At 55.9% G+C, this 27,883-nt stretch overlaps 1 protein-coding gene across 1 annotated transcript in view; it reads right to left on the bottom strand.

Annotated features, from left to right (window-relative positions):
- Positions 1-27,883, bottom strand: part of LOC132380592 (contactin-5-like) — a 166,904-nt gene that overhangs the window by 45,914 nt on the left and 93,107 nt on the right. The window contains 5 exon segments of the mRNA XM_059949513.1: positions 8,394-8,569; positions 12,716-12,843; positions 17,971-18,118; positions 18,376-18,505; positions 23,304-23,440. Coding sequence (XP_059805496.1) covers positions 8,394-8,569; positions 12,716-12,843; positions 17,971-18,118; positions 18,376-18,505; positions 23,304-23,440 — 719 coding nt within the window.

A 27,883-nucleotide genomic window follows, 5' to 3' on the forward strand; every position in this document is an offset into this window, starting at 1 on the left:
GGGCCGAGAGGAGGGAGTGCCACACTGGGGGAGGGGCCGAGAGGGGGGAGTACCACACTGGGGGAGGGGCCGAGAGGGGGGGAGTGCCACACTGGGAGAGGGGCCGAGAGGAGGGAGTGCCACACTGGGAGAGGGGCCGAGAGGGGGGGGTGACACACTGGGGGAGGGGCCGAGAGGGGGGGGTGACACACTGGGGGAGGGGCCGAGAGGAGGGAGTGCCACACTGGGAGAGGGGCCGAGAGGGGGGGTGACACACTGGGGGAGGGGCCGAGAGGAGGTAGTACCACACTGGGGGAGGGGCCGTGAGGAGGTAGTACCACGCTGGGGGAGGGGCCGAGAGGAGGGAGTGCCACACTGGGGGAGGGGCCGAGAGGAAGGAGTACCACACTGGGGGAGAGGCCGAGAGGAGGGAGTGCTACACTGGGGGAGGGGCCGAGAGGAGGGAGTGCGACACTGGGGGAGGGGCCGAGAGGAGGGAGTGCCACACTGGGGGAGGGGCCGAGAGGAGGGAGTACCACACTGGGGGAGGGGCCGAGAGGAGGGAGTGTCACACTGGGGGAGGGGCCGAAAGGGGGGTCTGACACACTGGTGGAGGGGCCGAGAGGAGGGAGTGTCACACTGGGGGAGGGGCCGAGGAGGGAGTGTCACACTGGGGGAGGGGCCGAGAGGAGGGAGTGTCACACTGGGGGAGGGGCCGAGAGGAGGGAGTGTCACACTGGGGGAGGGGCCGAGAGGAGGGAGTGTCACACTGGGGGAGGGGCCGAGAGGAGGGAGTGCCACACTGGGGGAGGGGGCCGAGAGGAGGGAGTGTCACACTGGGGGAGGGGCCGAGAGGAGGGAGTGTCACACTGGGGGAGGGGCCGAGAGGAGGTAGTGTCACACGGGGGGAGGGGCTTGGAGGAGGGAGTGTCACACTGGGGGTGGGGCCGAGAGGGGGGACTGACACACTGGGGGAGGGGCCGAGGAGGGTGCCACACTGGGGGAGGGTCCGAGAGGAGGGAGTGTCACACTGGGGGAGAGGGCGAGAGAGGGAGTGTCACACTGGGGGAGGGGCCGAGAGGAGGGAGTACCACACTGGGAGAGGGGCCGGGAGGAGGGAGTGCCACACTGGGGGAGGGGCCGAGAGGAGGGAGTACCACACTGGGGGAGGGGCCGAGAGGGGGTAGTGCCACACTGGGGGAGGGGCCGAGAGGAGGGAGTGCCACACTGGGGGAGGGGCCGAGAGGAGGGAGTGCCACACTGGGGGAGGGGCCGAGAGGAGGGAGTGTTACACTGGGGGAGGGGGCCGAGAGGAGGGAGTGCCACACTGGGAGAGGGGCCGAGAGGAGGGAGTGCCACACTGGGGGAGGGGCCGAGAGGAGGGGAGTGTCACACTGGGGGAGGGGCCGAGAGGGGGGAGTACCACACTGGGGGAGGGGCCGAGAGAACGGAGTGTCACACTGGGAGAGGGGCCGAGAGGAGGGAGTACCACACTGGGGAAGGGCCGAGAGGAGGGAGTGCCACACTGGGGGAGAGGGGCCGAGAGGAGGGAGTGCCACACTGGGGGAGGGGCCGAGAGGAGGGAGTGTCACACTGGGGGAGGGGCCGAGAGGAGGGAGTGTCACACTGGGGGAGGGGCCGAGAGGAGGGAGTGCCACACTGGGGGAGAGGGGCCGAGAGGAGGGAGTGCCACTCTGGGGGAGGGGCCGAGAGGAGGGAGTGTCACACTGGGGGAGGGGCCGAGAGGAGGGAGTGTCACACTGGGGGAGGGGCCGAGAGGAGGGAGTACCACACTGGGGGAGGGGCAGAGAGGAGGGAGTGTCACACTGGGGGAGGGGCCGAGAGGAGGGAGTGTCACACTGGGAGAGGGGCCGAGAGGGGGAGTGCCACACTGGGGGAGGGGCCGAGAGGAGGGAGTGCCACACTGGGGGAGGGGCCGAGAGGAGGGAGTGCCACACTGGGGGAGGGGCCGAGAGGAGGGAGTGGTCACACTGGGAGAGGGGCCGAGAGGGGGAGTGCCACACTGGGGGAGGGGCCGAGAGGAGGGAGTGTCACACTGGGGGAGGGGCCGAGAGGGGGGTAGTGCCACACTGGGAGAGGGGCCGAGAGGGGGGAGTGCCACACTGGGGGAGGGGCCGAGAGGAGGGAGTGCCACACTGGGGGAGGGGGCCGAGAGGGGGGGAGTACCACACTGGGGGAGGGGCCGAGAGGGGGGAGTGCCACACTGGGGGAGGGGCCGAGAGGGGGGGGTGACACACTGGGGGAGGGGCCGAGAGGAGGGAGTGCCACACTGGGAGAGGGGCCGAGAGGGGGGGGTGACACACTGGGGGAGGGGCCGAGAGGAGGTAGTACCACACTGGGGGAGGGGCCGTGAGGAGGTAGTACCACGCTGGGGGAGGGGCCGAGAGGAGGGAGTGCCACACTGGGGGAGGGGCCGAGAGGAAGGAGTACCACACTGGGGGAGAGGCCGAGAGGAGGGAGTGCTACACTGGGGGAGGGGCCGAGAGGAGGGAGTGCGACACAGGGGGAGGGGCCGAGAGGAGGGAGTGCCACACTGGGGGAGGGGCCGAGAGGAGGGAGTGTCACACTGGGGGAGGGGCCGAGAGGAGGGAGTACCACACTGGGGGAGGGGCCGAGAGGAGGGAGTGTCACACTGGGGGAGGGGCCGAAAGGGGGGTCTGACACACTGGTGGAGGGGCCGAGAGGAGGGAGTGTCACACTGGGGGAGGGGCCGAGAGGAGGGAGTGTCACACTGGGGGAGGGGCCGAGAGGAGGGAGTGTCACACTGGGGGAGGGGCCGAGAGGAGGGAGTGCCACACTGGGGGAGGGGCCGAGAGAAGGGAGTGTCACACTGGGGGAGGGGCCGAGAGGGGGTAGTGCCACACTGGGAGAGGGGCCGAGAGGGGGGGAGTGCCACACTGGGGGAGGGGCCGAGAGGAGGGAGTGCCACACTGGGGGAGGGGCCGAGAGGGGGGAGTACCACACTGGGGGAGGGGCCGAGAGGGGGGAGTGCCACACTGGGAGAGGGGCCGAGAGGAGGGAGTGCCACACTAGGAGAGGGGCCGAGAGGGGGGGGGTGACACACTGGGGGAGGGGCCGAGAGGGGGGGGTGACACACTGGGGGAGGGGCCGAGAGGAGGGAGTGCCACACTGGGAGAGGGGCCGAGAGGGGGGGTGACACACTGGGGGAGGGGCCGAGAGGAGGTAGTACCACACTGGGGGAGGGGCCGTGAGGAGGTAGTACCACGCTGGGGGAGGGGCCGAGAGGAGGGAGTGCCACACTGGGGGAGGGGCCGAGAGGAAGGAGTACCACACTGGGGGAGAGGCCGAGAGGAGGGAGTGCTACACTGGGGGAGGGGCCGAGAGGAGGGAGTGCGACACTGGGGGAGGGGCCGAGAGGAGGGAGTGCCACACTGGGGGAGGGGCCGAGAGGAGGGAGTACCACACTGGGGGAGGGGCCGAGAGGAGGGAGTGTCACACTGGGGGAGGGGCCGAAAGGGGAGTCTGACACACTGGTGGAGGGGCCGAGAGGAGGGAGTGTCACACTGGGGGAGGGGCCGAGAGGAGGGAGTGTCACACTGGGGGAGGGGCCGAGAGGAGGGAGTGTCACACTGGGGGAGGGGCCGAGAGGAGGGAGTGCCACACTGGGGGAGGGGCCGAGAGGAGGGAGTGTTACACTGGGGGAGGGGCCGAGAGGAGGGAGTGCCACACTGGGAGAGGGGCCGAGAGGAGGGAGTGCCACACTGGGGGAGGGGCCGAGAGGAGGGAGTGTCACACTGGGGGAGGGGCCGAGAGGAGGGAGTGCCACACTGGGGGAGGGGCCGAGAGGGGGGAGTACCACACTGGGGGAGGGGCCGAGAGAACGGAGTGTCACACTGGGAGAGGGGCCGAGAGGAGGGAGTGTTACACTGGGGGAGGGGCCGAGAGGAGGGAGTGTCACACTGGGGGAGGGGCCGAGAGGGGGGAGTGTCACACTGGGGGAGGGGCCGAGGAGGGAGTGCCACACTGGGGGAGGGGCCGAGAGGGGGGAGTACCACACTGGGGAAGGGCCGAGAGGAGGGAGTGCCACACTGGGGGAGAGGGGCCGAGAGGAGGGAGTGCCACACTGGGGGAGGGGCCGAGAGGAGGGAGTGTCACACTGGGGGAGGGGCCGAGAGGAGGGAGTGTCACACTGGGGGAGGGGCCGAGAGGAGGGAGTGCCACACTGGGGGAGAGGGGCCGAGAGGAGGGAGTGCCACTCTGGGGGAGGGGCCGAGAGGAGGGAGTGTCACACTGGGGGAGGGGCCGAGAGGAGGGAGTGTCACACTGGGGGAGGGGCCGAGAGGAGGGAGTGCCACACTGGGGGAGGGGCCGAGAGGAGGGAGTGTCACACTGGGGGAGGGGCCGAGAGGAGGGAGTGTCACACTGGGGGAGGGGCCGAGAGGAGGTAGTGTCACACGGGGGGAGGGGCCGAGAGGAGGGAGTGTCACACTGGGGGTGGGGCCGAGAGGGGGGACTGACACACTGGGGGAGGGGCCGAGGAGGGTGCCACACTGGGGGAGGGTCCGAGAGGAGGGAGTGTCACACTGGGGGAGAGGGCGAGAGAGGGAGTGTCACACTGGGGGAGGGGCCGAGAGGAGGGAGTACCACACTGGGAGAGGGGCCGAGAGGAGGGAGTGCCACACTGGGGGAGGGGCCGAGAGGAGGGAGTACCACACTGGGGGAGGGGCCGAGAGGGGGTAGTGCCACACTGGGGGAGGGGCCGAGAGGAGGGAGTGCCACACTGGGGGAGGGGCCGAGAGGAGGGAGTGCCACACTGGGGGAGGGGCCGAGAGGAGGGAGTGTTACACTGGGGGAGGGGCCGAGAGGAGGGAGTGCCACACTGGGAGAGGGGCCGAGAGGAGGGAGTGCCACACTGGGGGAGGGGCCGAGAGGAGGGAGTGTCACACTGGGGAGGGGCCGAGAGGGGGGAGTACCACACTGGGGGAGGGGCCGAGAGAACGGAGTGTCACACTGGGAGAGGGGCCGAGAGGAGGGAGTGTTACACTGGGGGAGGGGCCGAGGAGGGAGTGCCACACTGGGGGAGGGGCCGAGAGGGGGGAGTACCACACTGGGGAAGGGCCGAGAGGAGGGAGTGCCACACTGGGGAGAGGGGCCGAGAGGAGGGAGTGCCACACTGGGGGAGGGGCCGAGAGGAGGGAGTGTCACACTGGGGGAGGGGCCGAGAGGAGGGAGTGTCACACTGGGGGAGGGGCCGAGAGGAGGGAGTGCCACACTGGGGGAGAGGGGCCGAGAGGAGGGAGTGTCACACTGGGGGAGGGGCCGAGAGGAGGGAGTGCCACACTGGGGGAGAGGGGCCGAGAGGAGGGAGTGCCACACTGGGGGAGGGGCCGAGAGGAGGGAGTGTCACACTGGGGGTTGGGCCGAGAGGAGGGAGTGCCACACTGGGGGAGGGGCCGAGAGGGGGTAGTGCCACACTGGGGGAGGGGCCGAGAGGAGGGAGTGTCACACTGGGGGAGGGGCCGAGAGGAGGTAGTGTCACACGGGGGGAGGGGCCGAGAGGAGGGAGTGTCACACTGGGGGAGGGGCCGAGAGGAGGGAGTGCCACACTGGGGGAGGGGCCGAGAGGGGGTAGTGCCACACTGGGGGAGGGCCGAGAGGAGGGAGTGCCACACTGGGGGAGGGCCGAGAGGTGGGAGTGTCACACTGGGAGAGGGGCCGAGAGGGGGTAGTGCCACACTGCGGGAGGGCCGAGAGGAGGGAGTGCCACACTGGGGGAGGGGCCGAGAGGAGGGAGTGTCACACTGGGGGAGGGGCCGAGAGGAGGGAGTGTCACACTGGGGGAGGGGCCGAGAGAAGGGAGTGCCACACTGGGGGAGGGCCGAGAGGAGGGAGTGCCACACTGGGGGAGGGCCGAGAGGTGGGAGTGTCACACTGGGGGAGGGGCCGAGGAGGGTGCCACACTTGGGGAGAGGGGCCGAGAGGAGGGAGTGCCACACTGGGGGAGGGGCCGAGAGGAGGGAGTGTCACACTGGGGGAGGGGCCGAGAGGAGGGAGTGCCACACTGGGGGAGGGGCCGAGAGGAGGGAGTGTCACACCGGGGGAGGTCAGAGAGGAGGGAGTGTCACACTGGGGGAGGGGCCGAGAGGGGGGAGTGCCACACTGGGGGAGGGGCCGAGAGGGGGGAGTGTCACACTGGGGGAGGGGCCGAGAGGAGGGAGTGTCACACTGGGAGAGGGGCCCAGAGGAGGGAGTGCCACACTGGGGGAGGGGCCGAGAGGAGGGAGTACCACACTGGGGGAGCGGCCGAGAGGAGGGAGTGTCACACTGGGGGAGGGGCCGAGAGGGGGGAGTGTCACACTGGGGGAAGGGCCGAGAGGAGGGAGTGTCACACTGGGGGAGGGGCCGAGAGGAGGGAGTGTCACACTGGGGGAGGGGCCGAGAGGAGGGAGTGTCACACTGGGGGAGGGGCCGAGAGGGGGTAGTGCCACACTGGGGGAGGGGCCGAGAGGGGGTAGTGCCACACTGGGGGAGGGCCGAGAGGAGGGAGTGCCACACTGGGAGAGGGGCCGAGAGGAGGGAGTGTCACACTGGGGGAGGGCCGAGAGGAGGGAGTGCCACACTGGGGGAGGGGCCGAGAGGGGGTAGTGCCACACTGGGGGAGGGGCCGAGAGGAGGGAGTGTCACACTGGGGGAGGGGCCGAGAGGGGGGAGTGCCACACTGGGAGAGGGGCCGAGAGGAGGGAGTGCCACACTGGGAGAGGGGCCGAGAGGGGGGAGTGCCACACTGGGGGAGGGGCCGAGAGGAGGGAGTGCCACACTGGGGGAGGGGCCGAGAGGAGGGAGTACCACACTGGGGGAGGGGCCGAGAGGAGGGAGTGCCACACTGGGGGAGGTGCCGAGAGGAGGGAGTGTCACACTGGGGGAGGGGCCGAGAGGAGGGAGTACCACACTGGGGGAGGGGCCGAGAGGAGGGAGTACCACACTGGGGGAGGGGCCGAGGAGGGAATGCCACACTGGGGGAGGGGCCGAGAGTGGGGAGTACCACACTGGGGGAGGGGCCGAGAGGAGGGAGTGCCACACTGGGAGAGGGGCCGAGAGGAGGGAGTGCCACACTGGAGAGGGGCCGAGAGGAGGGAGTGCCACACTGGGAGAGGGGCCGAGAGGAGGGAGTGCCACACTGGGAGAGGGGCCGAGAGGAGGGAGTGCCACACTGGGGGAGGGGCCGAGAGGGGGAGTGCCACACTGGGGGAGGGGCCGAGAGGAGGGAGTGCCACACTGGGAGAGGGGCCGAGAGGAGGGAGTGCCACACTGGGGGAGGGGCCGAGAGGGGGAGTGCCACACTGGGGGAGGGGCCGAGAGGAGGGAGTGCCACACTGGGGGAGGGGCCGAGAGGGGGAGTGCCACACTGGGGGAGGGGCCGAGAGGAGGGAGTGCCACACTGGGAGAGGGGCCGAGAGGGAGGAGTGCCACACTGGGGGAGGGGCCGAGAGGGGGGAGTGCCACACTGGGGAAGGGGCCGAGAGGGGGGAGTGCCATACTGGGGGAGGGGCTGAGAGGGGGGAGTGTCACACTGGGGGAGGGGCCGAGAGGGGGGAGTGTCACACTGGGGGAGGGGCCGAGAGGAGGGAGTGTCAGACTGGGGGGGGGTCCGAGAGGAGGGAGTGTCACACTGGGGGAGGGGCCGAGAGGAGGGAGTTCCACACTGGGGGAGGGCCGAGAGGAGGTAGTGCCACACTGGGGGAGGGGCCGAGAGGGGGGAGTGCCACACTTGGGGAGAGGGGCCGAGAGGAGGGAGTGTCACACTGGGGGAGGGGCCGAGAGGAGGGAGTGCCACACTGGGGGAGGGGCCGAGAGGAGGGAGTCACACTGGGGGAGGGGCCGAGAGGAGGGAGTGCCACACCGGGGGAGGTCCGAGAGGAGGGAGTGCCACACCGGGGGAGGTCCGAGAGGAGGGAGTGTCACACTGGGGGAGGGGCCGAGAGGGGGTAGTACCACACTGGGGGAGGGGCCGAGAGGAGGGAGTGTCACACTGGGGGAGGGGCCGAGAGGGGGTAGTACCACACTGGGGGAGGGGCCGAGAGGAGGTAGTGTCACACTGGGGGAGGGGCCGAGAGGAGGGAGTGCCACACTGGGAGAGGGGCCGAGAGGAGGGAGTGCCACACTGGGGGAGGGGCCGAGAGGAGGGAGTGCCACACTGGGGGCGGGGCCGAGAGGAGGCTCACACTGGGGGAGGGGCCGAGAGGAGGGAGTGTCACACTGGGGGAGGGGCCGAGAGGAGGGAGTGTCACACTGGGGGAGGGGCCGAGAGGAGGGAGTTCCACACTGGGGGAGGGGCCGAGAGGAGGGAGTACCACACTGGGGGAGGGCCGAGAGGAGGGAGTACCACACTGGGGGAGGACACCGAGGCTTCACACTGTTGCAAGGATACTCACGGCCTGGATGCTCTCGAAGTGGCTGCCCTCAGTGAGGAACTCGATGGGTTGCCCATCCAGGGCCCAGTGAACCTGGGGCTGCAGTGAGGGATCATGGGAAACACGGCAGGTCAGAACGACACTTTCTGCCACAGTCACTTCAATCCTTCTTGGGATCAGTTCCACCTCCGTCGCCTCTGCATGGAGAGGGTTATGTAAACATCACAGCCCTTCAGTCCCACCTCTCTGTCTCATGACTACACTAATCCACCTTTATGTGTGGGTCTCCATTACTGTCCCTAAAGCGAGGAGTGTGGAGGGAGCTTCACTGTGTCTGACCCCGGGAGACTGTGATGGGACGGTGTGGAGGGAGATCCATTCTGTGTCTGATTCCAGGGAGTGTGTGATGGGACGGTGTGGAGGGAGCTTCACTGTGTCTGACCCAGGGAGTGTGTGATGGGACGGTGTGGAGGGAGATTCACTCTGTGTCTGACCCCGGGAGACTGTGATGGGACGGTGTGGAGGGAGATTCACTCTGTGTCTGACCCAGGGAGTGTGTGATGGGACGGTGGAGGGAGATTCACTCTGTGTCTGACCCCGGGAGACTGTGATGGGACGGTGTGGAGGGAGATTCACTCTGTGTCTGACCCTGGGAGTGTGTGATGGGGCGGTGTGGAGGGAGCTTCAATGTGTCTGACCCTGGGAGTGTGTGATGGGACGGTGTGGAGGGAGCTTCACTCTGTGTCTGACCCCAGGAGTGTGTGATGGGATGGTGTGGAGGGAGATCCATTCTGTGTCTGATTCCAGGGAGTGTGTGATGGGACGATGTGGAGGGAGATTCACTCTCTGTCTGACACCGGGGGTGTGTGATGGGACGGTGTGGAGGGAGATTCACTCTGTGTCTGACCCCGGGAGTTTGTGATGGGACGGTGTGGAGGGAGATTCACTCTGTGTCTGACCCTGGGAGTGTGTGATGGGATGGTGTGGAGGGAGTTTCACTCTGTGTCTGACCCCGGGAGTGTGTGATGGGACGGTGTGGAGGGAGATTCACTCTGTGTCTGACCCTGGGAGTGTGTGATGGGACGGTGTGGAGGGAGATTCACTCTGTGTCTGACCCTGGGAGTGTGTGATGGGGCGGTGTGGAGGGAGCTTCAATGTGTCTGACCCTGGGAGTGTGTGATGGGACGGTGTGGAGGGAGCTTCACTCTGTGTCTGACCCCAGGAGTGTGTGATGGGATGGTGTGGAGGGAGATCCATTCTGTGTCTGATCCCAGGGAGTGTGTGATGGGACGGTGTGGAGGGAGATTCAATCTGTGTCTGACCCCGGGAGTGTGTGATGGGACGGTGTGGAGGGAGATTCACTCTGTGTCTGACCCCGGGAGAGTGTGATGGGACGGTGTGGAGGGGTTTCACTCTGTGTCTGACCCCGGGAGTGCGTGATGGGACTGTGTGGAGCGAGCTTCACTCTGTGTCTGACCCCGGGAGTGTGTGATAGGACGGTGTGGAGGGAGATTCTCTCCGTGCCTGACCCCGGGAGTGTGTTGGGACGGTGTGGACGGAGATTCACTCTGTGTCTGACTCCGGGAGTGTGTGATGGTACGGTGTGGAGGGAGCTTCATTCTGTGACTGACCCCGGGAGTGTCTGATGGGATGGTGTGGAGGGAGCTTCACTCTGTCTGACCCCGGGAGTGTGTGATGGGACGGTGTGGAGGGAGTTTCACTCTGTGTCTGCACCCGGGAGTCTGTGATGGGATGGTGTGGTGGGAGATTCACTCTGTGTCTGACCCCGGGAGTGTGTGATGGGACAGTGTGGAGGGGGATTCACTCTGTGACTGACCCCGGCAGTGTTTGATGGGACGGTGTGGAGGGAAATTCACTCTGTGTCTGACCCCGGGAGTGTGTGAAGGGACTGTGTGGAGGGAGTTTCACTCTGTGTCTGACCCCGGGAGTGTGTGATGGGACTGTGTGGAGGGAGGTTCACACTGTGTCTGACCCCGGGAGTGTGTGATGGGACTGTGTGGAGGGAGATTCACTTTGCCTCTGACCCCGGGAGTGTGTGATGGGACGGTGTGGAGGGTGATTCACTCTGTGTCTGACCCCGGGAGAGTGTGATGGGACGGTGTGGAGGGAGTTTCACTCTGTGTCTGACCCCGGGAGTGTGTGATGGGACTGTGTGGAGGGAGGTTCACACTGTGTCTGACCCCGGGAGTGTGTGATGGGACTGTGTGGAGGGAGATTCACTTTGCCTCTGACCCCGGGAGTGTGTGATGGGACGGTGTGGAGGGTGATTCACTCTGTGTCTGACCCCGGGAGTGTGTGACGGGACATTGTGGAGGGAGATTCACTCTGTGTCTGACTCCTGGAGTGTGTGATAGGACGGTGTGGAGGGAGATTCACTCTGTGTCTGACCCCAGGAGTGTGTGATGGGACGGTGTAGAGGGAGTTTTACTCTGTGTCTGTCCCCGTGAGTGTGTGATGGGGCGGTGTGGAGAAAATGCTCCAATGTTATATAGAAGTCTACAGGATAGAAACAGGCCCTTTGGACCACCTGATCTGTCGTTCTACCTATTCCCATCAACCTCCAACTGAACCACTGCCCTCCAGATCCCTCCCATCCATCGAAATCTCTCAAAGTTGAATTTGAACCCACCGCCACCAACTTCCCTGTCAGCTTGTTCCACACTTGCAACGTCCTCTGAGTGAAGAAGTTTCCCCTCGTGTTCTCCTTAAACCTTTCACCTTTCACCCTTAACTATGACCTCTATTTCAGTCTCACCCGAACTCAGTGCGAAAAGCCTGCTCGCATTTACCTCATCTACACCCCTGTCAAGTCTCCCCTCATTCTCCTGTGCTCCAGGGAATAAAGTCCGAACTTATTCAGCCTCTCCCTATATCTCAGATCCCAGCAACATCCTTGTAAATGTCTCTGTCCTCCAACAACCTTATTGACATCTTTCTTGTATGTAGGTGACTGAAACTATACATAATACTCCAAATTAAGGCTCACCAGCATCTTGTACAATTTCAGCATGACATCCCAACTCCTGTACTCAATATATTGATTCGTGAAGGCCAATGTTTCAATAGCTTTCTTTCCGACCTTATCTAACTGTGATGCCACTTTCACCTGTATTCCCTGAACTCTGTTCTACCACACTCCTCCGAGCCTCACTGTTACACACTTACTGTGCAAGACCTACCCTGGTTGGTCCTCTGAAAGTGCAGCACCTCACTCTCGTGCTATCTGTCATTTTTTTCAGCTAAATCTTTTTGTTCTGAATATATCTGTAGAAGCCCTCAGGATTCACAATGCTCAAATCTCAACTCGAGGATCGGACCTGTCCTTTTCCGTAATCTTAATGGCATTATGTTGATCACGTGGATGTGATCCGCATGGATGAGTTCAGAATGCCGCCTCGGTCGTTCTACAGAGGACTGGAGCAGGGCAACCGCGCCCAAGGTCGCCCAAAGAAGAGGTACAAGGACAACCTCAAGTCAAACCTTAAGTGGGCCGTACTCCAGCCCCGCGATCTTGAACACACTGCTGCTGATCGGTCCAAGTGGCGCAATCTATGCTCCAAGACAGCAAACAGCTTCCAAGCCAACTGGAGCATGCGGTGCCTCGAGAAAGACACAGGAAGGCATCCGCTCCTGCCCCAACAGGCGGCGCTCCTTGCCCCATCTGCTACCGTATCTGCGCTTCGGACTTCACCTCAGAAGACATATGCGTGCCCACAGACGCTGGCAACACATTCGTCTTCCTCGGACTTCGAGAGACTACTGTTACTAATGGCATGACGGTCACTTGACGCAAAGTGTTCCCCTACACAAACTCTATTACCCTCTCTTATTCCCTAACAGCAGGTCCAGTATTGCACAAGCTCGTCCACAGATGCTGGAAATCCAAAGCAACACACACAGAATTTTGGAGGAACTCAGAAGGTCAGGCAACATGTACGGACATGAATAGAAATTCAACATTTCGGGTCATCAGGACCGAGTACACTCTCTAGTTGGGACCTTTATGAGGTCTTCACCTTGAACACATTTGACAAAGTCTATCCTACCTATTCCTTTTATAATAATGGGAGCCCCAGTCAATATATGGAAAGTTAAAAACACCTACTATCACATCCTTACATTTCTTCCATGAGTCTGCGATCTCTTTACAAATTTTCTCCTTTAAGTCCTGCTGACTAATAGGAACTTGCCTCAGTCTGTCCTGTCTGAGCACGATTGTGACATTTTCCCTAACTAGTAACGTCACCCCTCCTCCTTTAATCCCTGTCGCGCTCTCATGTCTGTAACAACAGAAGCCCACAGATAGTCTGTTGAGACTTTACCTTTCACGTGGACGGTGGCTGTGCTTGATGATGATCCAAATACATTCTCTGCCCTGCAGGTGTACATCCCGGAATCTGCGTGCGTGACAGCTCTAATCCTCAGGGTGCCCCCCGCTGAGATCTTCACCCTACACGGACAGACGAGAAAATCAGTGAGTGTGTTGTAGGGGTAGTGAGGATAAACACTAGAGATTCTGCAGATGCTGGAAATCCAGGGCAGCATAAATTACAACGGGTAGAAAAGGGCAATGTCATAGGGGATTTAAATAAGCAGGTAGATTGGGAAAATCAGGTTTGTGCTGATTTTGGATCCCAAGAGAGAGAATTTGTTGAATGCCTTTTTAGAGCAGCTAGTGGTTGAGGCCACTAGAGGATCAGCTATTCAGGATTGGGTGTTGTATCATGAACCAGATTTGATAAGGGAGTTCAAGATAAAGGAACCCTTAGGAGACAGTGATCATAATATGATAGAATTCATGCTGCAATTTGAGAAGGAGAAACTAAATTCAGATGTATCAGTATTACAGTGGAGTAAAGGGAATTACAGAGGCATTAGTGAGGAACTGGCCGAAGTTGATTGGAAGGGGACACTAGCAGGGGTGATGGCAAAGTAGTACTAGCTGGAGTTTCTGGGGAAGTCACAGGATAGCTACATCCCAAAGAAGAACTAGTATTCTAAAGGCAGGGTGACACAACCATGGCTGACAAGAGATGTCAAAGCCAAAGAGAAGGCATATAACAGTTTTTGTTTCTTTTTCATGTTGGGGAGGAAATGGTTTTTCTTGACAACAACTCTCGTGGTTGTCGATATTTTGTGGCTATCTGGAGAAGACAAGTATCAGTTGTATTGTACATGGATACTTTGAACCTTTGCTTTGGTTTCTCTGGCATTGAAAATAGTCTCCAGTAGAGGGTATGTGGACACTGCAAATGGCCACAGGCTGGGTCAGGAAGTGTTCAAAGTTCAAAGTCAATTTTTTATCAAAGTTACCATATACTATCTTGAGATGCATTTTCTTGTGGGCATTTATAGAAAAATAAAGAAATACAACAGAATCTAAGAAAAACTGCATTAACAGACAAATTGCTAAATAAAAATGAGGACATGATATGTAGAGTCCTTGAAAAAGAGTCTGTGGGTCGAAGAACTCGTTTTGTTGTGAGTGGTTACCCATGCTGATGGTTGAACATCAAGTACCGCAGGACCTTCCCATCAGTGAGTTGTTCTGTAGCGATGGAGCAGGATTTAATGCGTCCTGCTGTGTTGTTGCCTGGACTTGTACCGTTGTTCTGAGCTGGTGTCCAATCCAACAAACGGAGTCAGTGTTTCCCCTGGACGTTTTTATTGGGTCTGCAGGACCCTGTTGGACGTTGGTAATGTAGAATACTGCAAGTCTGGTTCACTGGTTCATTGGCAAGGCCAACGGCAGGGGATTTGCATTGCTTTGGTTGTGCAAGGTCCAGGGCCACACCGTGCATTTGCCTGTTGCAGCGACCTGGAGAGGTGATGTTGACGCAGTGTGGGAGTGCCTTGGTGGGGCACACTGAAATCTGCACTGGGGTAGTGCCCTCTGGTGTTCGCTCGGTGCTGCCCCTCCAGTGTTCGCTCGGTGCTGCCCCTCCAGTGTTCTCTCGGTGCTGCCCCTCCAGTGTTCTCTCGGTGCTGCCCCTCCAGTGTTCGCTCGGTGCTGCCCCTCCAGTGTTCTCTCGGTGCTGCCCCTCCGGTGTTCTCTCGGTGCTGCCCCTCCGGTGTTCTCTCGGTGCTGCCCCTCCAGTGTTCTCTCGGTGCTGCCCCTCCAGTGTTCTCTCGGTGCTGCCCCTCCAGTGTTCTCTCGGTGCTGCCCCTCCAGTGTTCTCTCGGTGCTGCCCCTCCAGTGTTCGCTCGGTGCTGCCCCTCCAGTGTTCGCTCGGTGCTGCCCCTCCAGTGTTCGCTCGGTGCTGCCCCTCCAGTGTTCGCTCGGTGCTGCCCCTCCAGTGTTCTCTCGGTGCTGCCCCTCCAGTGTTCTCTCGGTGCTGCCCCTCCAGTGTTCGCTCGGTGCTGCCCCTCCAGTGTTCTCTCGGTGCTGCCCCTCCAGTGTTCTCTCGGTGCTGCCCCTCCAGTGTTCGCTCGGTGCTGCCCCTCCGGTGTTCTCTCGGTGCTGCCCCTCCGGTGTTCTCTCGGTGCTGCCCCTCCGGTGTTCTCTCGGTGCTGCCCCTCCGGTGTTCTCTCGGTGCTGCCCCTCCGGTGTTCTCTCGGTGCTGCCCCTCCAGTGTTCGCTCGGTGCTGCCCCTCCAGTGTTCGCTCGGTGCTGCCCCTCCAGTGTTCTCTCGGTGCTGCCCCTCCAGTGTTCGCTCGGTGCTGCCCCTCCAGTGTTCGCTCAGTGATGCCCTCTGGTGTTTGCTTCCAGTAGTGCTCCAGTTCTCGCTCAGTGGAAGAACAAGCTGTACCAGGATAACTTACAATCAATTCTACAATCATGCTGCTCGGGGACTTGGGCTATATTATATTTTTCTCTCTGTGACTGTGCAGTATGTTTTTCTGAAATCATAACCATATGTGCCATTTGTGCTATGTGCTGATGGAAATGTGTTCTGCACCTTGGCCCCAGAGGAACACTGTTTCATTTGGTTAAGTTTATGTATGGTTGAACTTAAACTTGCTGGATAACAACTGTTCCTGAACCTGGTGAACTCCATGCATGATCCCAAGCCCAGCTGCAAAACGAGAAGGATTGGGCATGGGGCTAGCAACACCATCCCGTAATAACCTCGTGCTACTGAAATGCCAACAGAAGCTCCAAAGACCTCATCCCTTGGGGAGGAGTGATACAACAAAGAGATCGGCTATACCTGGGTACAACTTGAAAGACTGGCCCAGGACAGAGGACCCTGGTGAGCTACTGTCAGCAGCCTATGCCCCAGGAGGGATGGTGGGCTTAAGCGAGTAAACCTGGTTGTGTGGGGACCCAAGGCTTCTGTACCTGCTGCCCAATGGTAGTAGCGAGAAATGGATGCTGCTTTCTTGCGGCCACACTCCCTGTGGACGTGCTCGATGGTTGGGAGGTTTTTGCCCGTGATGGACTGGGCTGTGTCCACCACTGGGTATTGACATTTCTGTACCGAACCGTGATACAATCCAGTCAGGATACTCTCCACAGTGCATCTAGTGATGCTTGTCAAAGTTTTTGGTGATGTACAGATTTCTAAGAAAGTAGAGGCACTGTTGTGGCTTATTTGTGACGGTATCTACATGCTGGTCCATAAGGCATCTGAGTATTCTGCCCATTGAGTCTGCTCTGCCATTCAAGCATGGCTGACTTATTTCTCTACAGTGCAAACAGGCCATTCGGGCCATCTAGTCCATGTTCAACTGTTACTCTCCCTGGTTCTATTGTTCTGCACCTGGACCATCGCCCTCCATACCCCTCCCATTCGTGTACTTCTCCAAACTTTACTTATGTTTAAATTGAACCAACATCCACCACTTCCACTGACAGCTCGTTCCATACTCTCACCACCCTCTGAGTAAAGAAGTTCTCCCTCGTGTTCCCCTTTCACCCTTAACCCATAACCTCTACTCATAGTCTCACCCAATCTCAATGGAGAAAAGCCTGCCTTGTATCTACGCTACTTAGACCCCTCATAATTTTGTATCCCTCTATCTCCCTCAGTCTTCTACGTTCCAGGGAATAAAGAGCTAACATATTCAACTTTTCCCTACAACTCAGGTCCCCCAGGCCCAGCAACATCCTTGTAAATTTAGTCTGCAGTCTTTCAACCTTATGTACATCTTTCCTGTAGGGAGGTAATCACAACTGCACACAGTACTCCAAATTAGTCCTCACCAATGTCTTGCTCAATTTCAACGTAGCACCCCAAATCCATTGATTTACAAGGGCCAATGTGTCAAAAGCTTTCTTTACAACCTTCTCTACCTATGACTGCACTTTCAATGAATTATGGACCTGTATTCCAGTTCCCTTTGCTCTACTGCACTCCTCAGTGCGCTCCTGTTCGCTGTGTAAGACCTGCCCTACCGTCGTCCCAAAGTGCAACACTTTGCATTTGTTTGCATGAAATTCTATCTGCCATTTTCCAGCCCAGTTTTACTGGTGTTCCAGAACCCATTGCACGCTCTGATAGTCTTCCTCACTGCCCTCTACACCGCCAGTCCGCGGATTTGCTGATCCAGTTTACTGCGCTGATATAGATGATAAGCAACAGCAGACTCAATACTGATTCCTGCGGCACTCCACCAGTCTCAGGCCTCCAGTCAGAGAGGCAACCATCTACTCCCACTCTCTGACTTCTCCCACAAATCCAATTTACTACCTCTTCTTGAATGCCAAGCAACTGAACCTTCTTGGCCAACCTTCCATTCAGGAGACTTGTCGAATGCCTTGCTAAAGTCCACGTAGACAACATCCACTCCCTTGCGTTCATCAACTTTCACAAAAAACTCAATATGATTGGTTAGACACAACTTACCACGCACAAAGCCATGTTGAGTATCCCTAATTAAAAACATATCTCTGGTTCCTTAGAATACCTTTGAATAACTTTTCCACTACTGATATCAGGCTCACTAGCCTATAATTTCCTGGTTTAGTCTTAGAGCCTTTCTTAAACAGCAGAACAACATTACCTATCATCCAATCCTCCGGCACATCTCCTATGGCTGAGGATGCTAGGGCCCCTGCACTTGCCTCCCACAGGGTCCGAGGAGGCATCTTGTCAGGCCCCGAGGATTTATCTACCTTACTTTGCCTCACTTCCATCGACTCTGTGTCCATCTCCCGAATTAATACAGATGCAGAAATGCCCCATTACTTCTGGCTCCACACGTAGATAACCCATCTGATCTTCTAGGGGACTAACTTCGTCTCTTGCTATCATTTTGCTCTTAATTTTTCTGTAGAAATCCTTAGGATTCTCCTTCACCTTGTCTGCTTCACCTTCTCCTTCACCATGTTTTCCTTTGGCCCTCTTGACTTCTTTCTTTCTTTCTTTTCTTGCACTCAAGTACCTCATTGATTCCTACCTGCCTATACCTGCTATGCACCTCCTTCTGTTTCATAAATAGGGCCTCAATATCTCTTGAAAACCAAGGTTCCCTAAACCTGTTATCCTTACCTTTTATTCTGACAGGTACATACAAAACTCTGTTCTCTCATAATTTCACTTTTGAAGGTTCCCACTTACCAAGTACACCTTTGCCAGAAAACAGTCTGTCCCAGTCCAAGATTATCAGTGTTGAAAATGTCTCAGCCCTTTACCTTGCATTGGCCAGGGGCCTCGTACCCTTCCTCCAGCTGAGAGCCGCCTTGGGAGAGGACTGCGGTTTGCACTCAATGACCAGCTCCTGTCCGACGCAGACAACGATTTCTCTCGGCAACGGATGCAACTCAAAGCTTGGAGCAGAGGCTGTGAACAAACGTGGGAAATGTGAATGGCGTTGGGTCCCAAACTCTCTGAGGTGGGCCCCCCTCACACGCTGCCCTTCACTAGGGACAGTCCTACGCACAAACGCACACACTCAGTCCCTCACTAGGAACGGTACCACACACACACTAACCTCACTGGGCGAGCGGTCCCGCAGACACACCCGCGCACACATAAACGGGGTGATCATGGCTATTTAGTGGTCAGTTTGCTCTTTCCGCACCAGCATCTCACCTTACCCAGGATGCGGAGTTCAGCGTTGGAGTACAACTTCCCGTGTCTGTTCTCCGCCACGCACTGGTACATGCCCGCGTCCGACCTGTTGACGCGGGCGATGGACAGCTGGCCGTTCCGCACCACCGCTCTGTTCTGCAGGGAAACACATAGAAGTGATGTACTAACCTTGACCCTGACCCTAGCGGGCAAGCAGTTGAGCCGGGAATGGCCAGCTAGTCTCAGAGTTACCACCCAAGTCTCCACTCTCCTGGTGAGAGGTATTCAGTGCCAGGTGTGCTGGGGGCAGGAATCATGAGCCTCCTTCTGGGGAACTTTATACCCACCCCTGGTCAATTTCGTTTGTCCCCATCTCACACACACAGAAGTCCCTTCGGCCCGACTTCTCTGTGCTGTACAATTTCCCTTCACGTGCTAGTCCCATTTGCCTTGTTTTGCCTGTTGAAGTCCCTGCAATTGTACTGGCCTCTACCACCTGTTCCAGCAGCTTGCTCCATAAACCCACCACCCTCCTTGTGAAAAAGTCGCCTCTCAGGTCCATTTTAAATCTCCCGCCTCTCACCTTAAACCTGTGTTCTCCACTGTCAAACTCTGGGGAAAAGTCTCTGACCATCGTCTTATCTACAGCTCTCATGATTTTATAAACCTCCATGAAGTTTCTCATCAGCCTCTGACACTTCAGGGTAACCAGTCCCAGTATTTTCAGTTTCTCCATATAACTCAAGCCTGCTAGACCCGGCAACATCCTTGTGAGTATTTTCTTAACTTATTGACCTCTTTCCCAGAGAGGCTGAACTGCACATAATGCTCCCAAGTCTGTACATCTGTAACATGATGTCCCAGTTCATCAAGGCCAGTGAGCCAAGTGCCTTCCATGTCACTGGATCTGCCTGACTATTGACCACAAGAGGAATCTGGAGCTCCACGAGCTAGTCCAGGTTAGAGGATCGGAACTGGAGAAGGTCATTAGGGAACCAAAAGTAGAGAGAGGGTCAGTAACTAAGGAAGGCTGGTGAAGAAGGTTCAGCTTGGCATTATCATATCATCAGATCCGCTCAGCTCATAAAAGCCGTCTCAAAGATGGCATGACATCACCTCGAATTCCTCGAAGTTTTCATAGATTTGACAGGTCACCTTAAACTTTGACCAGTGTTTATAAATGCACAGTGGAAAGCTTCCCGACTGGTTGCAGCATGGCCTGTATGGAACCACCAATGCTCAGGGACAGAAAGGACTATAGAAAGAGATGGATACAGCCCAGTCCATCTCAGGAAACGCCCTCCCTATCATCGGGCACATGGAGCCCTGCCCCGAGAAAGCAGCATCCATCATTAGGGACCTCCACCATGTCATAGTCTCACTAATTCCATTGGGCAGGTGGTCCAAGTGTCTTTGGTCCCACACCACTAGGTTCAGGGGCAGCTATCGCCCTTCAACCGTCAGGCTCCTGAACGAGTGTGAATAATTTCACTCTCCTCAACCCTGAACTGACTCCACGGCCCAAAACTCACGGTCAAGCACTCTATAACTTACGTTCTTAGAGTTATTTATTTTTTATTTGCACATTTGGTTGGTTATCTGTCTGTCTTTGTTTATGTAGATTTTTCACAAATTCTACTGTATTCCTTTATTTTCCTGTAAAAATTAAGCTCAAGGTAGTATGTGGTGACATATGCAGTATGTACTTTGATAATAAATTGTCTTTGAACCTTGACTTTGCCAATCGAGGGAACGATGTACTTGTAACCCAACCTATCTGTTCTACAGCGGCCATTCATTGTGTAAGCCCCGCCTCGGTATAACTTCCCAAAATGAGTCACTTTACAGCTGTAGAGACACAGAATCTGTCGGAGGAACTCACCCTGAGACAAGCAGCAGCAACTGTGGATGGGAAAAAGACTGAGTTTTGGGTCAAAACCCAGCAAGAGGACAAATCCACTGCCTGCTCCCCCCCCCCCCCACCTTCCGTCCATTGCATGGGTTTCCTCTGGATGCTCTGGTCATCCCAAAGGCGCGCGGGGCAGTAGGTTAACTGGCCTCAAGGGTATAATTGGGCAGAGTAGGCTCGTTGAGGTGAGAGAGACTGTGTCTCAAACTAAAATAATCTTCCCTGTCCACCATACCACCACAGTTGGTGTCTCCTGCAAAACTACCATAATCAGAATCAGATCGATTATCACTGACGTATGTCGTGGAATTAAATGTTTTGCGGCAGCGGTACAAGTGCAAGACATAAAAAAATTACCATGTTACCGTTGGTCATACCTAACCAATCCTATAGAGCTTTTCGAGGAAGTTATCAGGAAAGTTGATGAAGGCAAGGCCATGGATGTGGTTCAGATGGGCTTTAGCAAGGAGTTTGACAAGGGCCCACATGGGAGCCTGGTCATGATGAGGCAGTAAATTGGATTATTCATTGGTTTTGCAGGAGAAGCCATAGCGGTAGTATATGGTTGCCTCTCCGACTAAAGGCCTGTGACGAGTGGAGTGCCACAGGGATCATTGTTGTTTGACCTCCATATCAACGACCTGGATGATAATGTGGTAAACAGATTTGTGGATGACACCAAGACTGAGGGTGCAGTGGACAAGAAGGACTATCAAAGCTTGCAACGGGATCTGGATCAGCTAGGGAAAAGGGGCTGAAAAGTTATAGATGGAGTTTAATGCACACAAGGTGTTGAACTTTAGGAGGACCAACCAGGGTAGGTCATACACAGTGCTTGGCACTGAGGAATGCGGGAGTGCAACGGGATCTGGGAATACAGATCCATAACTCCTTGAAAGTGGCATCACATGTTGATAGGGTTGATTGGGGGATAGGCACATTGGCCTTCATAAATCAATACACTGAGAACGGGAGTCGGGATCTTATGTTGAAATTGATATTGGTGAGGCCTAATTTGAGCAACGTGTGTAGTATTGGTCACCTACCTACAGGAAAGATATAAATAAGATTGAAAGAGTGCAGAGAAAATTTATAAGGGTTTTGCTGGGACTTGAGGACCTGAGATCTAGGGAATGGTTGAACAAGTTAAGGACTGAATTCCCTAGAATGAGGGGAGATTTGATAGCGGTATACAAAATCATGAGGGGTATAGTTAGGGCAAATGTAAGCTGGCTTTTTCCACCAAGTCTGGGTGTGTCTAAAACTAAAGGTCATGAGTTAAGGGTGAAAAGTGAAATGTTTAAGGAGAATATGAGGGGCAATTTCTTCACTGAGAGAGAGAGAGGGAGTTTGGAACAATCCCAAGTGGTAGAAGCAGGGTTGATTTCAACATTTAACAGAAATTTGGAGAGTTACATGGATAGGAGGGGTATGGAAGGCTAGGACTGCATGTTGGTGGGACGAGGCAGATTAATTGTTAGGGGCAGACTAGATGGACTGAAGGGCCTGTTTTTGTGCTGTAGTATTCTATGACTGTGACAGTAAGAAATATATCAAAAATAAATAAGTAATGCAAAAATAGAGCAAAATAGAGAGGTAATGTTCATGGACCATTCAGAAATCTGAAGAAGCCATTCCTAAACCTCAAGTGTGTGTCTACAGGCTCCTGTACCCCCTCCCTGATGGCAGAGGGGAAGAGGCTGTTCCTGAATCGCTGAGTGTGTGTTTACAGGCTCCTGTACCTCCTCCCTGATGGCAGAGGGGAAGAGGCTGTTCCTGAATCACTGAGTGTGTGTCTACAGGCTCCTGTACCCCCTCTCTGATGGCAGAGGGGAAGAAGCTGTTCCTGAATCACTGAGTGTGTGTCTACAGGCTCCTGTACCCCCTCCCTGATGGCAGAGGGGAAGAGGCTGTTCCTGAATCACTGAGTGTGTGACTTCAGGCTCCTGTACCTCCTCCCTGATGGCAGAGGGGAAGAGGCTGTTCCTGAATCACTGAGTGTGTGACTTCAGGCTCCTGTACCTCCTCCCTGATGGCAGAGGGGAAGAGGCTGTTCCTGAATCACTGAGTGTGTGTCTACAGGCTCCTGTACCCCCTCTCTGATGGCAGAGGGGAAGAAGCTGTTCCTGAATCACTGAGTATGTGTCTACAGGCTCCTGTACCCCCTCCCTGATGGCAGAGGGGAAGAGGCTGTTCCTGAATCACTGAGTGTGTGTCTTCAGGCTCCTGTACCTCCTCCCTGATGGCAGAGGGGAAGAGGCTGTTCCTGAATCACTGAGTGTGTGTCTACAGGCTCCTGTACCTCCTCCCTGATGGCAGAGGGGAAGAGGCTGTTCCTGAATCACTGAGTGTGTGTCTACAGGCTCCTGTACCTCCTCCCTGATGGCAGAGGGGAAGAAGCTGTTCCTGAATCACTGAGTGTGTGTCTACAGGCTCCTGTACCTCTTCCCTGATGGCAGAGGGGAAGAGGCTGTTCCTGAATCACTGAGTGTGTGTCTACAGGCTCCTGTACCTCCTCCCTGATGGCAGAGGGGAAGAGGCTGTTCCTGAATCACTGAGTGTGTGTCTACAGGCTCCTGTACCTCCTCCCTGATGGCAGAGGGGAAGAGGCTGTTCCTGAATCACTGAGTGTGTGTCTTCAGGCTCCTGTACCTCCTCCCCGATGGCAGAGGGGAAGAGGCTGTTCCTGAATCACTGAGTGTGTGTCTACAGGCTCCTGTACCCCCTCCCTGATGGTAGTCATGTCCTGAGTGACGGATGCCACTTTCAGTGCTGGGGAAGCTAATGCCAATGATGGATCTGGCGGAGTTTACAACCCTCTGCAACTTTGTCCGATCCTGTGCAGTGGCCCCTCCATACCAGACGGTGATGCAGCCCATTACAGCTCTCCCGGTACATCTGTAGAAATTTGCTGAAGTCTTTGGTGACGTACCAGATCTCCTCACCCTCTACGCTCTCCGTCCCTTCCCCCCGTCTGAACGTGGGCCCCTTTGCAGCCGACGAAACGGACCCCTGTACACCTCGTGCGTGTCTCTGGAGCCCCACCTGTGAGAGGAGGCTCTCTCCATTCTTCAGCCATCGGTAGCTGGGCCGCGGTCTCCCGCTGGCTCGACACTCCCAGCGCAGGTCCTGCCCGCTGTCCAGCGTGGTGTCGTTGAGCGGGCGAGTCCACTGGGGCCGGCCTGTGGGTACAGAGGCAGAAGGCCGAGTGTTGGTTTGGAGCAAGTGAGGGAAGGGGTGTGCTGTGGGTGGGTCATGGCAGAACGTTGGGATGCAAGGGGGTGACAGGAGGAAGGGGTGGACAGTTCTGGAACAGCTGTGACCTTTCCCCACCTCCAGTGAACTATTCTGACCTTTGCCCTCTTGAGAGAATGTCTGTGTAATGGCAGGCAGCATGCACACAGCAAGATCCCATCAACATCTATGTAACACTGATCGGCTCCCAGCCAAAGAGGACAGCTCATTTCCTCAGCTACCGGCCTCTGGATAGTCCATACACACCGCTCCCTCAGTGATACCTGTTTCCTCGCAGCCCCTCCCATGACACAGCACTCCGAGATCAATCTGGCCCTCCATACCATCCATGTGTCTTTCTAAGTGTCCCTTAAAAGCCCCTAACATATCTGACTACCAACACTCCAGGCAGGCATTCCCCACTAATCTCTGTGTAAAAATTATCTCTGACCGCCCCCCCCCCCCCATACTTTCCACCAATCACCTTGAAATTTTGCCCCCTCGTACCAGCCATTTCTGCCCTGGGAAAAGGTCTCTGGCTATCCATTCGTTCTTTGCTTTTTATCATCTTGGACACCTCTATCAAGTCACCTCTCACCCTCCTTCTCTCCAAAGAGCTCACTTGACCAATCCTGATAGGACATGCTCTCTAATCAGGAAGCATATAACCATATAACAATCACAGCACGGAAACAGGCCATCTTGGCCCTCCTAGTCCGTGCCGAACCCTTAATCTCACCTAGTCCCACCTACCCGCACTCAGCCCATAACCCTCCACTCCTTTCCTGTCCATATACCTATCCAATTTTACCTTAAATGACACAACTGAACTGGCCTCTACTACTTCTACAGGAAGCTCATTCCACACAGCTATCACTCTTTGAGTAAAGAAATACCCCCTCGTGTTTCCCTTAAACTTCTGCCCCCTAACTCTCAGATCATGTCCTCTAGTTTGAATCTCCCCTACTCTCAATGGAAACAACCTGTTCACGTCAACTCTATCTATCCCTCTCAAAATTTTAAATACCTCGATCAAATCCCCCCTCAACCTTCTACGCTCCAATGAATAGAGACCTAACTTGTTCAACCTTTCTCTGTAACTTAATTGCTGAAACCCAGGTAACATCCTAGTAAATCGTCTCTGCACTCTCTCTAATTTATTGATATCTTTCCTATAATTCGGTGACCAGAACTGCACACAATATTCCAAATTTGGCCTTACCAATGCCTTGTACTCAACTTCTGTACTCAATGCTTTGATTTATAAAGGCCAGCGTTCCAAAAGCCCTCTTCACCACCCTATCTACATGAGACTCCACTTTCAGGGAACTATGCACAGTTATTCCTAGATCTCTCTGTTCTTCTGCATTCCTCAATGCCCTACCATTTACTCTGTATGTTCTATTTGGATTATTCCTGCCAAAATGTAGAACCTCACACTTCTCAGCATTAAACTCCATCTGCCAACGTTCAGCCCATTCTTCTAACCGGCATAAATCTCCCTGCAAGCTTTGAAAATCCACCTCATTATCCACAACACCTCCTACCTTAGTATCATCGGCATACTTACTAATCCAATTTACCACCCCATCATCCAGATCATTTATGTATATTACAAACAACATTGGGCCCAAAACAGATCCCTGAGGCACCCCGCTGGTCACCGGCCTCCATCCCGATAAACAATTATCCACCACTACTCTCTGGCATCTCCCATCTAGCCACTGTTGAATCCATTTTATTACTCCAGCATTAATATCTAATGACTGAACCTTCTTAACTAACCTTCCATGTGGAACTTTGTCAAAGGCTTTGCTGAAGTCCATATAGACTACATCCACTGCCTTACCCTCGTCAACATTCCTCGTAACTTCTTCAAAAAATTCAATAAGGTTTGTCAAACATGACCTTCCACGCACAAATCCATGCTGGCTACTTCTAATCAGATCCCGTCTATCCAGATAATTATAAATACTATCTCTAAGAATACTTTCCATTAATTTACCCACCACTGATGTCAAACTGACAGGTCTATAATTGCCAGGCTTCCTTCTAGAACCCTTTTAAAACAATGGAACCACATGAGCAATATGCCAATCCTCCGGCACAATCCCCGTTTCTAATGACATCTTAAAGATCTCCATCAGAGCTCCTGCTACTTCTACACAAACTTCCCTCAAGGTCCTGGGGAATATCCTGTCAGGACCCAGAGATTTATCCACTTTTAAATTTCTTAAAAGCGCCAGTACCTCCACCTCTTTAATTGTCATAGGTTCCATAACTTCCTTACTTGTTTCCCACACCTTAGACAATTCAATATCCTTCTCCTTAGTGAATACCGAAGAGAAGAAATCATTCAAAATCTCTCCCATCTCCTTCGGTTCCACACATAGCTGACCACTCTGATTCTCTAAGGGGCCAATTTTATCCCTCACTATCCTCTTGCTTTTAATATAACTACAGAAACCTTTCGGATTTACTTTCACCTTATTTGCCAAACCAACCTCGTATCTTCTTTTAGCTTTTCTAATCTCTTTCTTAAGATTCCTTTTACATTCTTTATATTCCTCGAGCAATTCCTTTACTGCTGCCAATATCTATTGTAGACATCCCTCTTTTTCTGAACCAAATTTCTAATATTCCTTGAAAACCATGGTGCTCTCAAACCTTTAACCTTTCCTTTCAACCTAACATGAACATAAAGATTCTGTACCCTCATAATTTCACCCTTAAATGACCTCTATTTCTCTATTACATCCTTCCCATAAAACAACTTGACCCAATCCACTCTCTCTAAATCCCTTCGCATCCCCTCAAAGTTAGCCTTTCTCCAATCAAAAATCTCAACTCTAGGTCCAGTCCTGTCCTTCTCCATAATTATATTGAAGCTAATGCTATTGTGATTACTGGACCCGAAGTGCTCCCCAACACATACATCTGTCAGCTGACCTATCGCATTCCCTAACAGGAGATCCAACACTGCCCCATCTCTAGTCGGTACTTCTATGTATTGTTGCAAAAAGCTATCCTGCACACATTTCACAAACTCTAAACCATCCAGTCCTTTTACAGAATGAGCTTCCCAGTCTACGTGTGGAAAATTAAAATCTCCCACAATCACCACCTTGTGTTTACTACAAATATCTGCTATCTCCTTACACATTTGCTCTTCCAACTCACGCGCCCCATTAGGTGGCCTATAATACACTCCTATCAGTGTTACTGCACCTTTCCCATTCTTCAATTCCACCCAAATGGCCTCCCTAGAGGAGCTCTCTAATCTATCCTTCCAAAGCACCGCCATAAGATTTTCTCGGACAAGCATCCTGGTAAATCTCCGCTACGCTCCCTCTAAAGCTTCCGCATCCTTCCTATGATGTGCCTTCCTGTCCTGTTGACTCTCACAGAGCAGGTTCCACTAACCAGCAAAGGGCCTCAGTCTTGCCTCCCGCAGCCCACCATTGCAGCTCGCCTCCCCCCTCCCCTTGGGTGCATCTCTCAGCGCGGTCTCGGCCACAGTCCGAGCAACACAGGCAAAACGCCAGAGGAACTCAGCAGGCCAGGCAGCATCTATGGATGGAAATAATCAGCTGATATTTCAGGGAAAAACCCTTCACCAGGACCGGACAGGAAGGGGGCAGAAGCCAGGAGGTGGTGGTGGGGGGAAGGGAAGACAATCTGTGAGGAGATAGCAGACACCAGTTGAGGGGGAAGGTGGACGGGTGGAGGAGGGGGATGAAGTGAGAAGCTGGGAGTGGATAGGTGAATGAGGGGGAGAGTGGGTCATGGAGGGGATCCAGAGGGAGGAGATGGACAGGTAAGAAGAGAAGGGGTAAAAGGGGAGCCAGAATAGGGAGTGGGAAAGGAGAGGAGGAGGGGGGTGGGAGATCTTACCAGAAGCTGGAGAATTGATGTTCTTACTCAGACGCTACCCAGACAGAACACGAACCTGAAGGTGGCCTCAACATGGCAGAAGAGGAGGTCATGGACGTGTTGGAATGGGAATGGGAAGTCAAGTTGAAATGAGTGGCCAGCTTTTGCAGCAGACCAAACGAAGGTGCTTGACAAAACGGCCCCCCCAATCTACAGCACGAGTCACCGACGGAAAGGAGGTGTACCAGAAACAGTAGAAGACTCGCAGGTGAAGTGTCGTCTCACCTGGGGACTTGGCGGCCCGAATGCTGGAGGAGGAGGAGGAGGTAGAGGAGCCGGTACACTGGCTCGCTGTTAGCTTTATGAACTCCTAACTCTGCGTGACCCAGGATGGATCCCATCTTTCCCAGACTGCTCACATCAGCCATTACCGTCTGGTTTGGTGCAGTATCCTTTCACAAGAGACAAAACTCTCAGGGCATCAGGGCAGGACTTGTACATGACCAGGACAAAGAACC

The sequence above is a fragment of the Hypanus sabinus genome, chromosome 24, assembly GCF_030144855.1.
Source record: "Hypanus sabinus isolate sHypSab1 chromosome 24, sHypSab1.hap1, whole genome shotgun sequence".
NCBI classification, from domain to species: Eukaryota; Metazoa; Chordata; class Chondrichthyes; order Myliobatiformes; family Dasyatidae; genus Hypanus; species Hypanus sabinus.